Source organism: Symsagittifera roscoffensis, chromosome 2, assembly GCF_963678635.1.
Source record: "Symsagittifera roscoffensis chromosome 2, txSymRosc1.1, whole genome shotgun sequence".
In the NCBI taxonomy this organism is placed as follows: Eukaryota; Metazoa; Xenacoelomorpha; order Acoela; family Convolutidae; genus Symsagittifera; species Symsagittifera roscoffensis.
The window spans coordinates 19,343,066-19,359,252 of NC_087063.1; the positions used below are offsets into that span (position 1 = coordinate 19,343,066).

The 16,187-nt window shown below is 33.3% G+C and overlaps 1 protein-coding gene across 1 annotated transcript in view; it reads right to left on the reverse strand.

Annotated features, from left to right (window-relative positions):
- Window positions 1-404: 404 nt before the first annotated feature.
- The window catches only part of LOC134839193 (AKT-interacting protein-like), a 29,943-nt gene continuing 14,160 nt past the window's right edge, over window positions 405-16,187 (reverse strand). Inside the window, exons 5-7 of the mRNA XM_063854663.1 lie at window positions 15,269-15,367; window positions 12,115-12,322; window positions 405-655 (exon numbers count right to left, since the gene is read on the reverse strand). Of these exons, the coding sequence (XP_063710733.1) occupies window positions 560-655; window positions 12,115-12,322; window positions 15,269-15,367 (403 nt within the window). The 3' untranslated portion in view covers window positions 405-559. The remainder of the gene's footprint in view (window positions 656-12,114; window positions 12,323-15,268; window positions 15,368-16,187) is intronic.

Consider the following 16,187-nt stretch of genomic DNA (forward strand, 5'->3'; position numbering starts at 1 on the left):
AAATAGTGACTTGTTTTTGAGAAAATCTCAACTTTCGAATTTCAAAAAAAAAGATGGCCGTAAAGTTCTTTGAATTTTTAATCAATTTATGATTGACAGTTTTATGATAAAATTAACACATTTTGAGAAAACTGGATCAATGGTAAATTTTTTTGTTTCGCTGCGAAATGTCGGATAATTGAATTCCATTTCGTGATCTTTACAGTTTCGCTGTTCGATAGTGGAGTTTGCCTTCCTTTTAAAAAAGTACATGAACTCAACTTAAGAAGAAATCAAAAGTCAAAGCGCGAAGTCTTTGTATGAAAAACCGAAAAAAAATTCATCGCGACCTATATAAGAGTTTACACAACGATCACTGACACTGAAACATTATATATCTTCAGATCCAAAAAAACAGTCAGAAACATTTTAAATTTTGTACGCTTTTATAAGACTTAATTATTGCACTAGAGTTAGTATATTTCGGCTATCCGATAGAAAAGTATCTGGACTGATGTAGATGCTTTTAATTTTTTGAAGAGGTCCAAACTTCCTTGGTTGCTTTTCTGTCTTGACCACTTCAGTCTCTCTGTGAAAAAGAGTGGTATGAACCTGGCTGAACCCACGAGTAGCCGCTGTGCTGGTGGTACTGCGAGTAGTAGTCGTACTTCCGTCGCTGAAATATCACAACACCACAAATCAGTGACCAATATATATACAATGCCATATACAATAAAAGTTCTTCGCGCATAATTAACTATTTTCGTGAATGCACCTTAGCATAAATATTTGAAAAAAATTTTTTTAATAAAAATAAATATTTCAAATTCGGTATACAAACTCTTAAAAAAATTGCAGCAGTCACTTATCCCCTATCCTCTCATCGTCCGTGAGAAACGAAAAACGCGCATCGCTGATAAGTAAAATTAAAGCGACGCGGATATTCTCATATAACCTTAAAACTGTTCAACAAAACTTGCTACAGCTGATAGCGAATAGATAAATTACCGAGAAAAAAATTCTTTGAAACGATGCACAAATGCTTGGAATCAAACGCTTCACCTACTTCGCCATAGGACCTAAATATCAGGAAGATTAAGTTTTTGACCGTGACCTCGTATTATAACAAACATAGCCAACTAACAATTGAAAATCAATGAAAAACTTTTTCATTTCTTAAACTTGAAATACGGTCAGCAATACTAAGCTGTCCTAAATCTTGAAATGAAAACTGTGCCATGAAACTTTACGCCAATATTAATTTTTCGTGTGTATGCGGCGCAGAAAATTTGACGAAAACAGGGTCTTTTTAGTGTTTCAAGAGCTCGGAAAATCAATTCGGTCGATCTAAAAAAAATGTCAAAATTTTCGAAAATTTTCTGAAATTCTGCCCCCTCGAGAAAAACCGAGATCCGCCCCTGCTTTTAGCTTAAACTTGAATTCAATTTGATTTTTACTGTGTTTTCATGCAGAATAGCTAAATTATGATCCATTATAATTGATTTTTTTAGTGAGATAATATTTTGATAGACAAAGGGATTATAATAGATTATAAGAAAATACAAGAAATTTTCGGAAAAATCATAATCAATTATATTTTATTAACATAGGCGCTACGCGCAATACACCGAAGGCATAGAAACTGAAGCAAAAACCAAACAACTTGAACAACTAATAATTGAAGAATAACAGTTCTAGAACAAAAAATCGTACTCTAGAGTAAACGCGATTGCCAGCGACAAACATGTAACGCGTAATCAGCAAAATAACAGTATTTGCAATATGGGTTGGTTCTTTAGTTGTTATTGCCCTTTCTGAGATACACGTGGAATTTGGATATGTTACATTAATGGCTTGGTTGGCGAAGTGATTGACCACAAGCTCCTGCAGAAGTTGACCATTGCGTGGAGGACTTAAAACTAACGCAGAAGTAGTTTCAGGTCTTCTCCATGACACATTACACAGACAACACGTGAAATTATCTGAATACGATATTTCAAAGAAATTCCATTGGCCCTCAGATTTAAATGCATTGATAATTGACAGTAGTACCTCGGAAGCATCGTGCTGATGTCCATAGGTATATGAGAAGCTGTAATTCAAATCAAGATGCTGGAGAATTTTAACTTTGGAAGTAGACGCATTGATGAAAAAGTTTTCTGTGGACAGCATTTGACGAAATATCTCTTTCACAGTTGAAATTAACACGCCACCATGGTCAAATTCAGTAAGTCTACTGAGCCGATCTCTGATGCAAGCGCTTGACAACAAAAGCTGAAGAACAGAATTGAGATAGCAACTGTTGTCATCATTTGCAATGCCCGTGGGTCGAAATGGCTCCATTACATGACTGAAAATAGAAGTAACATAAAATTTAACATTTTGCTTTACGTTATTGAGTCCACGCTCCAACAAATTCTTTTTTGAGAAATACAAAAGCAAATTTGAAAATTAATTACCGGACAGATAATAACTATAGATAAATCTTTAAAATAAATAATTTAAAATTATTTTTGATGTAGCTGCAACCCAAAAGCAAGTGGACAAATCTCGTTGGCAGCGTTCCCTGTAAATCGTTGTACGCTAATTGGTGATATACAGATCTTTCTGAAAATATCCTAAACAGAACAATAAATTGAAAATCATTTTTTGCTTTTAACTACATAGCTAAGAAGTAAAACATCAAATTTCACAATCAAACAACAAAGACGCTAACTAAATAAATAAATAAATGAACGCACAAACCAACAAATGAACGAACAAACCAAAAATAAATAAACATAAATAAATAAATGAATAAATAAATACATACATGAATAATAAATAAAAGCAAAACTAAATGAAAGAAAATAATTAAATAAATTTAGCAATAAATATCAACGAATAAACAAAACACACCTGATAAATAAATAAACAATAAAAAAATAAATCAATACATAAATAAATAAATACATACATAAATAAATAAATAAATAAACGCAAAACTGAAATGTACAAATAATTAAATTAACATGAAAAAATATATATCTCATGAACAAATAACCAAACAAACAGACCCATAATATAAATAAATGAAAGTAAATGAATTAAATAAATACACATACATAAATAATAAAAGCAAAACTAAATGAAAGAAAGAATAATTAAATAAATATAGAAATAAATATCAACAAATAAACAAAACACACCTGATAAATAAATAAGCAATAAAAAAATAAATCAATACATAAATAAATAAATAAATACATAAATGAATACATAAATAAATAAATATATAAATAAATAAAAGCAAAAGTGAAATGTACAAATAATTAAATAGACATGAAAAAATATATATGAACAAATAACCAAACAAACAGACCCATAATATGAATAAATGAAAATAAATAAATGAAATAAATACACATACATAAATAATAAAAGCAAAACTAAATGAAAGAAAGAATAATTAAATAAATATCAACAAATAAACAAAACACACCTGATAAATAAATAAGCAATAAAAAAATAAATCAATACATAAATAAATAAATAAATACATAAATAAATACATAAATAAATAAATAAATAAATAAATAAAGGCAAAAGTGAAATGTACAAATAATTAAATAGAAATGAAAAAACATACATGAACAAATAACCAAACAAACAGACCCATAATATAAATAAATGAAAATAAATAAATTAAATAAATACACACGCAGAAATAATAAAAGCAAAACTAAATGAAAGAAAGAATAATTAAATAAATAAACAAAACACGTGATAAAAATAAACAAAAATAAATATGTACATACATAAATTATAAATAAATATAAGCAAACTAAACATAATTAAATAAATAGAAGAACAGATAATTAAATAAATAAAGATGAACAAATAAAGAAACAAACATACGCAATCACGTGACATAGCGCGATATAGTCCAGCCCACATGATAATTGATAACTGTGGACGTTATTTGTCGACACTTGACAACAGACAACATTAAAAAAAAACCCGTTACACGATACCATAACACCTTGACTAAAGTCTTCGGTGTAATAATTTATTAAAATTTCATCAAAAATGCTATCATTATAATGGATTAGAAATCGTTTAAACATCTAAAATTGGCGCTTATAGTTAACTATAATTTCGCTAAATGTACGATTATAATTGTCATATAATCGATTATTTTCTCTTTTTACTGAGTGTGGGTTACTCTACTCTTCATAATAGGCTGAACTAAAGTAATGATTTTTTGTATAAAGACAAACACCGGTCGTATGCAGAATAAAATCTAAAACTTTTAAAATCAGCGGAAAAAAAGCAACTGGCAAAAAAAAACTTAAAGTCAATGAATTCTACTTTTCCTTTTTTTAAACTTTCATAATATCGTTAGAATTAAATCATGCATCGTTATTGGCGAATTGAAATTATTTTCACTTTCAGCTAAGGCACCCTCAAAATCAAAGTTATCAAAAATTTCTGTAGAGCAATGAAACTGAGACAATCGTTGCACTTCAAAAAGGTATCCTTTCGTGGAAAACAAAAAACATTTGAAATTTTTATCCAATCAAAATCTAGTGTTCTGCACACAACTGTATGCACTTTCAGTCCATTGGGGGGAGGGTCCTGCTCGTCACTCAGGAAAATAAGCAGCTCTGATGTTCCTGATCGCTTTTAAACCAGGTGTGTTTTAGTTGTATTCGAGTGTGTTGTAGTTTTTTTTGTTTTCCACGCAAAAACACGGAGTCATCTTTAACAGCCTATACTTAAAAAAAATGAGATAAATACATGCGTGTGGATTTTTGGGAACGATATCTAAAAAACAGCTTTACATTGAGGATCAATCACAGAATTTTTGTGTTCCCAAGCAGGTGTGCTCGTACGATCCGAAAATCCTGTTAAACTATGTTAACTGCTCGTTTAATATTTTGAAGACTATATCTATGATGCTAAAAGCGTAACCCCAATTATTGCCGTGCAATGAACATTGTTCCGAATTCAGATCAAATTAATTGGTCATATTTTTTGTCATACGATTCAAAATTAACCAGTAAATACTTGATACAGAGAGGCGAAGCCGAGCTTCGCACCACTTGTGATGCAGAAAATTGAACGTAAAAATGTGGAAAAATTGAAATTCTGTTTCGCGAGTTTTTTCATCATCTTCGCGAGTTTTTTTTAATCACCAGCAAATATATAAATTTCTACAATCAACAGTTTTACTCCAGCTAAATGGACTGCACTGCATTAAATTGCTCAGAAGACAAGCGATGAAACCTTTTGTAAATCACACAATGATAAAAAAAAATCATAAACACAATTTCAGATCCTTTAAATAGCCAAAACAATTAGCGTACAAAACAGAAAATTCATTTAAAAAACCGATACTCAAATTGAAAACAACGAATATTCTCCTTGGGAACGTGGGAACGAAAGTGCCCAGAAGAAGCTCCTATAAAAAAAATAAGATCAAAAATGCTACTGCTATATGGTTTTAAAAATTCTAGGCTATGCAAGCAAAAAACTAAATATTTGAGAAACATAGCGCAAATCAACTCAAGATTACATTTGAAAACGAAAAACTCTAACGGAAATGTTCAACAAATTAATTAAGAAATTATCGAACTCATGAATTTTTGATTTAATGGCACTTTATATTTGCTAAATCTCTGACACATCAAATGAAACGAAAATCTTCACAATTATTTTAGGCTAGAAAGCAAAAAAACACAATCAGCTAATGACGAAAACTATCAGCTGTTGACGAAAAACTAGATACACAAAAATTATACTAAGAACTAAGTGAAAAAATAACAAAAATCAATTACCTTGCTAGAAATAAAATGATAAAAAAAGAGTTTCACAACCACAACATAAAAAAGGACTCGACCAGAGTTGTAATACAAACTAGGAAGTCGAAAAAAAGTCAACATCGTAATCAAATTAACTAGCGTTTAACGCACCTCCGGTGCTTTGAAAACTCAAAAATCCTCTGCAGAAATTTGGAGGCCAGATTTTCAACCACTGAGAGTCCCTGAGAGCACCCTACTATAGGGTTAGGAATTCAAGTTTCCCAAAAAAAATAATTGAAAAAAAAAAAAAACGTCATTTCTCGAAAACTACAAGGATTTGAGCAGTCATATTTGGAGGCAAGACTCGCAATCCTTGATAGTACTCTGACAGTACCCGACTACAGGGTTGGGAACTTCAAATTTTGTAAATTATTTTGTCATTTGAAATTTCTGAAAATTTTTGAAAAAATCTCAAAAATCGTCCTATCTCGTTAACTAAAATGATTCGGGCATTCAAAATTGGAGGCCAAATTCGCAACCCCTAATTCGATATTGGGCTGCTTAATTTAAACTCGGTAAAATAACCACTAAAATCAAATTGGAAAATCGAAAAAAAAATTCTAAACCATTGCAATATACGATATAGCTGAAACATGCAAAAATAATACGTTGAAAACGCTTAAACATGGCGAGATAGTGAATCCCACAATTAAATATATAATAGATTGAGGAGGTTCTGAGGTTGCCTTAATTTTTCTTTAAATAAATTTTTCGGGGTACATAATTATCATATAATACCAACCAATTTTTATAAAAAAAAATTGGGAAAAGAAGCTGACAGAATTAAGGCCGAACGACCTCCAGCGCCAAAAATCAACAGAAAATCTTGGCACCGAAAAATTTTCTTTTTAAGGACTCATAATTTGCTCTCGAACGATACATGCTACCAATATAGAACTGAACATGATATTACCACATCAGTGGATATTGAACAGTTGATATTGATTACCATTTGAACATTCTGTGAACAAAGTTATTTACTGAAAAAAATCTAGCACCCGATTGCAATACCCTTGCTTATCGCAAGGGTAACACAGAGGCGAAGCTGTGCATCGCAAACACTCGCGGGAACACGACAAAAAGCAGCTTTATGAAGTGCAATTAAAAACCTTAGAAATAAGCCTCGAATTGGTTTAAAAAATTCGACTACGTTTAAGCTTCGAACCTGCGACATAGAGATTAAGAGTCTCAAACACTAACCACTCAGCCACGGACACTTAATCGGCACCAAACACTAGCTACAAAAAAAGCAGAGAACAGATGACATGCAATTTCCCAGGCTACAGTGAATTTCCAAACAAGTGAACATTTTTATTTAACACTTTTATTTGCAAGTTAGCTTAGAAAAAAAAGAATTTTCGTATTTAAAAACTAAGCTGACGATAGTGTAATTAGCATTCCGAATTTTATATTTTCATTGCCAAACAATTGGAGACCAATAAAAAGGCAGTCGCAACAGTCGGGAAATTGCCCTGGAAATCAAGCAGTCTTGTTGAGCTATCAAATCGATTACTATAAAGAGGTATCAAGTGAATTGATCATGTATTTACTGAATAAACGTTTAAGTTAAACTAAAACTAATGACAAAGTCACCCCAGCTAAAATTTTACGTATAAATGGCCCCCAAGTAATAGAGAAAACCAGTTTGCTATAATTTAGTTACGAGGCTGGGGGAAGGATGTAATGTGAAAAGGCCAAAAAAATTTGTGTCCATCGAAAAAAAATGATAATAGCACAGGCTAAGCTGCGTTTCGCAAACACAAACGAGGAAAATGCAAAAAGGTTTTAAACAGGCAAAACAAAGTAAAATAAGGAAACAGGAAAAGATTAAAACACACCTTGAGAAAAAATTTGAATATCAATTTTGAGATTAGGAGTATCACGTTCTCATATCTGCTCCACGAAAAAGCGAAAATTCGGTCAAAAAAAATGTAAATATTCCAATGTTTCGGATTAGAATCTCCGACGTGAAGACTAGGAGTGTCACTCAACTCCTCGCATCTGCGCCACGGTCACTTGGAAGTGGCCCAGCTAATGCTGAATGGACCTTTTTTAATATTTTGAGTCATATATTGTACTGGTACGGAAATGCACAATTTTCAAAATTTCAAAAAAAGGACTTTACGCAAAACTCTAGTATTTTCTCCGCTGAAATAGGAGATAGGCTGTTTATTTAATTGAGACAACTACAACTAGCTCTTTCAATTGAATTCTTTAACTCAGAATTGGCTGGGAGTTTTCGAAAAAGTGAAAAAGATTCCAAAAAACGAGCAAAAATAAAAAAATTGACTTTTCCTATAACCATAAACTTTTCTCTGCTAAAGCATGGGGAAAACTTTTTATGCAGGCAAGATTTCCACGGCCTGATTTTCAGATGGAACCCATAAAATCAGATTTAGCTAGTAGTTTTCGAGAAAAGTGATGAAATTTTTTAAAAAAGGTTAAAATTTCAAAAAATGGATTTCCCGAAGTCCATATCGGCTTTTCTACAAAAAATATTGCGAAACAGATTACGCAGGGAAAATCTAAGCACCATGTTAGTTTGAATGAAATATCAACCTCAAAGTCAGAAGGTTAGTTTTTGAAGAAAAAAAAGTTTCCAAAAAAAACGGGCTTCCCATGATTTTTTCTTTTGATTTTAACTTTCATCTCAATTTGTGCATTTCAAGTTTGAGAAAATGAAAAGAAGCAAAACAAATAGGTCAAAAATCCCCCAATCGAAACTTTCGAAGGCTGTAGAACGTGGGGTAAAAAGAAAAGAGACTAGCAAAATAAGCAGGCACATAGAATAGCAACCGGTTTGTCCATTGGTACCAATTTTTGACAGAGGCGAAGCTGCACTTCGCAAACACTAGCGGAACACGACAAAAAGCAGCTTTATTAAGTGCAATCAGAAGAAATCGAAATAAGACTCGAATCAGTATAACTTTGCTACGTATGGGCTTTGAACCTGCGAGCTCGAGAATTGGAGTCTCACGCCCTGCCTTCTCGGCCACGAACGCTCAACTACCGGCAAACACTAGCCACAGATAAAGTAGCTGCAGCTATATATGCTAAAAACTTGCCAGTGCTATGCAGCAAAAGTGCACCAAATACAAATATACACTGTTTTAAAAGAACTAATTTGGAATATAACAAACTGAATGCATCCACACTAATTTTGCATAAAACAAATTGGAAAGCATAGAGCCACATTATGCATAAATTATGCATTTCAAAAAAGTGCTAGATGTATTGGGTAGGGAAATTTCTGAAACCGAGTTTTTATTATTGATATGTTGTTTGAAACAAATAGCTTTTCTCGGTTCATTTGATGAATTTAAAATGTATCAACTGTGTTAATTTATAACTATTCGAATGCAAAGCACATGCTATCAAAAAGCCGCGAAATGCCCCGGAAGTGGCACGAATATTTGCGACTTAGGTTAGAAAAAAATAATCATAATAAAAATAATCATCATAATACTACTTATAATAAAAAACAATCAGAATAATAATGACAGAGGCAAAGCTTTCCGTCGTAAACTAGCTAGAACACGAAAAAAATCCAGCTCGTTAAAGATCAATAAGAAAAACTAGAAAAAAAATTGAATTAGTAAATTTTCGGATACGTCTGTGATTCGAAACTGCGACCTAGAGATTGAGAGTCGCACACACTAACCACTCAGCCCCGGACACTTAATAAGCACCAAACAATAGCCATATTTAAAGCCGAACACAGATGATATGCAATTTCCACTGCTACAGCGAAATTTCCAAATAAGAGAACACTTTTAATGAACACTTTTATTTGAGAGTCAGGCAAGAAAAAAAGGTTCGTTACATTAAACTAAGCTGATCGCTAATTTAACCATAATAATAACAATAATAATATTAATAATAAAACTAATAACACAACACAGAGGCAAGCTGAGCTTCGCCCCACTTGCGATACAAATCAAAGCCGCTGAGTCGAAAAAAACGAAAAAATTAGATCTATGAAAATGACTCGCCCTCAAAACACAAACACTTTTTGATTGTCAAATGCAACAATATGAGTTCCTAAAATAGCCAACTGACAGTTGGAAAAGAGTAATGAACGCAAGGAAACTAAAAAACACAACTTGTTTTTTCAAAAATCTTCAACTTTTGAATGTCGAAAAAAATTAGATGGCCTTAAAGCTCTTTGAATTTGTAGAACAATTTATGATGGACATTTTTTGTTAAAATAAACGCAATTTGAGAAAACTGGATCAATGGGTAAATCTTTTATTTCGCTGGGAAATCTGATGATTAATTTCTATTTTCGAAATAATAAGTTTCGTGGCCTTAACAATTTTGCTGTTCGATAGCAGAGTTTGCCTTCCTTTTAACAATAGAAATGCACTGAACTTGAAACAAAATCACAAGTCAACAAAATTGACGGTTAATTCTATGCATACGCAGTCGAAAGAAACTTGACGGCGTTTTAGTGAAATACGTTGGCTTTTTGTTTAGCAAAAAATTTTGTAATAACTCATTTTTATCAAGACAATATGATTTTTCCGAGTAATTGCTGCCTATTTCTGACTTTCGGAAGTGATGATAGTAAACTTTATGGTGTGTTCCTAAGACCCATTTACATGCCATGTTTTATATTATTATTATTTTTTTGAGCTTGGTAAGGTTGAACCAATCTCAAGAAACAACTATCGTTATTGATTTTCACACGTACATGTTTCAGATTGAGCCCATGTACAAACCCGTCTGCCAATTGCACGAATTTCTACACCCGCATAGTTTTTGATCCTTGCTGCATTTTTTTCTCCTCGTAATCCATAATTTAGGGGATACTACTGGTCTAAATTTAAGGATAAGACATAAGTATTCATGTGACAAAGGGTCTAAATAACATCACTCGTCAGATCCAATGATGATGATGATATCTAATACCATCTAGACCTTATTTCGCCAACCTTCACAAAACAGTATTTGGATTATAAAGTTTACTTCGATTCTCCTTTGTTGCACATGGTTTCCAAAAACATAACACTTAAGCCAGCTCAGCTAAATTTCATGAACTTCCCAACAACTAATGTGATGTAATTATGTTTTCGAATTGAGTGCTGATTGACTTTTAAATTCGTCCAACAGAGAAAATGATGGCATTGTTATGAGAGGCACTTCGTTCACGGCGACTCAAGCGTCTCGGCTGTCGCTTTCTGCTAGCCTGGCGCGTTCGACTATTTGAACTATCCAATGATAACATCGTGTTATCGATGCTGTCTTGGCTAGCAGACTGCTCACTTAGCATTCGATTACATACTTCAAGAGGAGTCCGCTCGAACCGGCCAGTGAGCTACAAATGTTCAACTAATTTAAGTTATTTCATGACTGCCTCAATTAGAAGGAAAACAAATCAGCCTTCATTTCACACTTATCAGAAAGCAGAAAAATTTAGTCGCTTAATTCTGATTGGCTAAAAATAATAATGCAGCATATTTTTGAAATATACTGACAAAATTAATGAAACTGTTTTCAGTTTTGAAAAACCTTAGCTGTCTTTAAAAGTAAATTGCTTAGAAACTGTCTTCGAGTTAACTAGATTTATGAGAGATGATACTTCGGCAAACTCGGCTGCTTACTAAATTGCATGCGAGCAGAGTAGTTAAGTGCTCATTTCTATTTTTAGCTGTACCATATCTTAGTTTTTTTTTCAGACGTACAGTGCTTTTGGGAAACTTGAATCCCAATAAATTTTCGTTGACTGTTTTGACCCCGTACTTTCTCAACAGAAATCACAGCCAATTTAATCACAGCGTTTGAATATTGATGAACTATAAAAGCAAAAAATCACCGGAACAAGTTTTCTCTGACTGTGTAATGTTATTGGCAAAAGTACGTAAGCAAACCTCAGCAAAGCAAAAAAAAACGTCAACGAATCAAAACAACGTCAACAAAGCAAAAAAAAGTGGAAATGACGTTGATATGGCAGAGAGCTGACATATGAAATAAATTTCTTTGATCATTTAAACCTTTTTTATTTCAGTGTATTTTTGATCAAAAATTACCAGCATAATTTTGTTCAGCGCTTGCATTGAATTAAGAAGACTTGCTTTCGGGTAAAACACTCAGATAGATAGAAACATAGCAAAGAGCCAATTAGTAAGCAATGTGTTAAATTGTATTGTTATAAAACGTCAGAAGAGGGCATTGAGCGACTTTGGATCTTTTCATAATGTAAGCAGTGATTTCACTAGTGGTTGGCTATGAAGAACAAATATGTGAACTTGATGAAGGGGTGGGGGTATTTAAAAAATGGGGCGTTTCTTACTCTGAAGCTGGCCATGGCGTCCTTGGCCTGTTTCAGCTGCATGGGGTCCATGTGTGAGAAGCAGATGGCCATTGGGTCGTCCGAGGAAGACGAACTAAGACCACTGCTAGTCTGGTCCGGATTGTGCGGCTGCACCACTGCCCTCTCCAAACAGCCCTCTATGCACTCCTCCACTTTGGCCTTGAACTGGTCCACATCTGTCGTGTAGCTATACATAACAAAAACCCACTTTACGCCTCAAATAATTATGGACTTTTTTAAATTGTTATTTAAAAGTCATGATGTGACCCGCTAAGAATACATTGATCCTGAAACGGCGAAGAATCAAAGATCAGTCAAAAAATTAAAGATATAGCCAGCAGACTTTTCAAAAAGTGTCAATGAGTTCGAGGAAACCAAAAAAAAATGATTGACGAATTTCAAATAAAAAATTTAATGGCATTAAAAAGCTCTTCGAAATTCAAAAAAAAAATTGGTTGAAGTTTTTTTGATAAAACTTACCCAAATTGAGAAAAAAATCAACAGATGAATTGTTGGTTCCGCTGGGAAATCTAAAAAAAAAACAACTTTTCGAAATCTGCAAATGATTTTAAAAAACTAGACTACTTGTATGTGCGCGACGCCATGAGTGTTCCGACAGCATTCAAAGTATATGGAGTAGTATTCGTTCGATTGAAAAAAAAAACATTTTCCAAACTTGCAAAAAAATGGAATATTAAAAAAAATGCGACCTGTTTTTGGAAATCTCACCCAAATGCTATTTTATGTATCATTTGAAACCGCCCGAGCACAAATGTTTCGTCACTTTTTCCGACTACCCCTTCAAATCCAAGGAATATGTCATCTTTTTAAAAAAATTTAATATCTGATAAAAATTCAAAAAAAACTTTTCTTCAGATTTTTTTTGAAAACATTACCCCTCACACGCTATGTAAAGCGCAAAATGATGTAAAAAGCGTCTAGAAATCGAAATCTAAATATAGTTCCATTTAGCTTACCTCAAATAAAACTGAAACCGAATGAAATTGATCTCAATAAATCGCCGCTCACGCGTTTACAAAACGACATATATCGCGTGTTAAATGCCACAATGTATCCAAATATTTCGTTTTGTAAACGCGTGAGAGGCGATTGATTGAGATCAATTTTATTCGTTTTCAGTTTTATTTAAGGCAAGCTATATGGCTATTGGCAAACTGTAAACCTATCTGAGTTGACAAATACAGAGGCGAAGCTGCGCTTTACAAACACTAGCGAGAACATGACAAAAAAAAACAGCTTTATAAAGTGCAATAAAAAGTAGCAATAAGCCTTGAATTAGAAAAACTTTGCTACCTATCGGACTCCAACATGCGACCTCGATATTTGGATTCTTATGCCGTGCCCTCTCGGTCACACACGCTGAACAATCGGCAAACACTAGTCACAAGTATAGCAGCTACATATGCTAAAAAAAGGCCAATGCCATGCAGCAAAAGTGGCACCAGATACAAATAGACACAATTTTGCATGTGATAATTTGGAATAAAAAAAACTGAAGGCCTCCACACTACTCTGCGTGAGAAAAATTGAAAAGCATCAAGCCAAATGATGTATAAATTACGCATTTAAAAAAAACGCGAGATACATTGAGTTGGAACTGAAATCAAGTTTATTATTGTACTGTTGTTTGAAACGAAAAGCATTTTTCGGTTCATTTGACGAATTAAAAAAGCATCAAATGTGTTAACTTAATACTAATCGAATGTCAAGCACATTCTATCAAAAAGCCGCAAAGGTGCCACCAAAAATGTCACCAATATTTGCGACTAAGGTTGGACAAAAAGAATAGTCGGACTATTACACTACGCAAAAGCGCGCTGGTGTAAAAAAAATTACACATTAAATACCTTCTTATACTCAAGGTCGGGACGGCAATAACTTTCAGATGGTAAAAAATATTCAAAAAAAGGAGTCTAGTTAAAAAGTAACAATTTGTCTAAATAAAAAACCACGCCAAGCACAAATATAACATCTTTTCTTAGTCGGATCAAGACTTCTCATATATCAAGGCTAAGCCTTGGATGTTTCGACTGCCCCTTAAACTTGCAGAAAAAAAAATTGCTCAAAAAAATTGAAAAATTAATCGAAAAAAGTTCGATTTAATTTTTTTCTTGATTTTGTCTTATTTTTATTTCCCACTAGCTATTTGAAATACAAAAGAACGTGTTAAGCGTATCGAATTGTATTGATGGCCTCAAATCATTGTATTGATGGCCTCAATCTGCTGCTTAGGCGTGTTATAAGAACACAAAATATTGAGCGTTAATTAGTCCAAATAAGTAATTTTTAAACCAGGATAACTTGACTAAAAAAGATCACAGCAAAAATTTTCTTTTTCATTTGAGCTAAGAAAAAGATATCTTTCAGATGGTATAAATAATTTGACAGATATCCCAAATTACACATTTGAAATTTTGAAACAAGAAAAAAACATCCCAAGCATAAATATTCCGCCACAATTTTTAGGACTTCCTGAAAAAAAACTAAAATAAACTCAACCTTTATAAGTGACTTCACAACAATCATTGACACTTCATAAGAAACAAAACATCGCCCTATAAAAAAAGCACATCTCATGGAATTTGCACATCGAAAACAAAAGGCTTACAGTTTTTCTCTCAATAAATTTGTCAAAGATGATCATTTTTGGGTGGGATAAGGTAATTTATAAAACTAATTTTATTGAATTTGTAACAGCAAGCCTAATGAGACGTCAAACAAACCACCACAAAACAAAGAAAAATGAGGGCGTAACAAGGAGGCATTGCTTTCTTACAGCCTTATGTATCTCTTACACGTTTAAGCATTCTCTCAGGCAGTCGTCCACTTAAGTTAATATGACCAGAAATTATGTAACGGTACCAAAGTTGCTTAGGGAATAATTTAATTGCAAGTAAAAACATGAAACAATGACTTCCGAATGCTAGATAATTATTGACAAAACACCAAGTCATTTCTATAGGATCATTCGGCTAGACCAATCTTTTAAATATTCACAATGACGTTAACAATTCATTCGTCTATCTTTACTCGTTTACAAGGTATTCGAATGAATTGATTACATTGATGAAGTTGTTGTTGTTTTGTTTAGATTATGACAGGACCGCCTTACAGTTTGGCGGCGTGTGGGTTGAGTGGGCTGTCCGTCTCCACCTTGTGGAACACCCTTCGAGCATACATCAACACCTGCCAGATGTGGTTCACGTTCCTCCTACAACACCACAACAATAGTTTAATAACAGTTTTTTTATGACGCACAATTATCAAAGGCGAACCGGATCTTCACATAACTTACCGAACAAAAAAAACATGCCCACGTCGATGACTTGAATAAAACTGCTAAAAAGTCGTAAATTTTTAAAAATAATTTCCAATAGACACAAGGAATTTTTGTAAACTCTTGAAAAAAGTGAAAATTTGTTAAAAAAACGTCGACTAAAAATCATTAAAAATGAAAATATCAGCCATTACGTATAATCGGGCTGAAATATAAATAGGAAATATAAGTTTCACAGCATCCACATAATGTTTTTTTTGGAATTTAGAAGACAGCCAACAAAAAGTTGAACACAGCGGCGAAGCGGAGCTTTGCACGATTTGCAATACGATCGGGAAAAAATCGAATACATTCGGAACTGCCGAAAAACTGGATGTATCAAAAAATAAAGCTAGTTTTTTTAATTTAGTTATGAAAAATAAAACATATCTAGACAGAAGAATGTGAAAGTAGCATCGGAAGCCAAGTGGTAAAAAAAAAGCCGTGGACGAGTGGAGCAGCCGTGGCCGAGTGGGGTAAGGCAAGCGTCTCTCATTACGAGGGTCGTGAGTTCGAATCCCACTTCGATCATGCTTGGAGGGGTCCCAGTGTCAACCGCCTCCTCACGGTGGGACAGGCTGCGTCGAAATGGATGATGTCCCCCTCCCCACGGTTGGTCCTGCATTGAGTTGGACCGGGGAGAAAAAATAATAAAAAAAGCGGTAAATTTTGTTGAGCAGAAACCGCTTCAACAAAAAAAACATAAACAATTTTT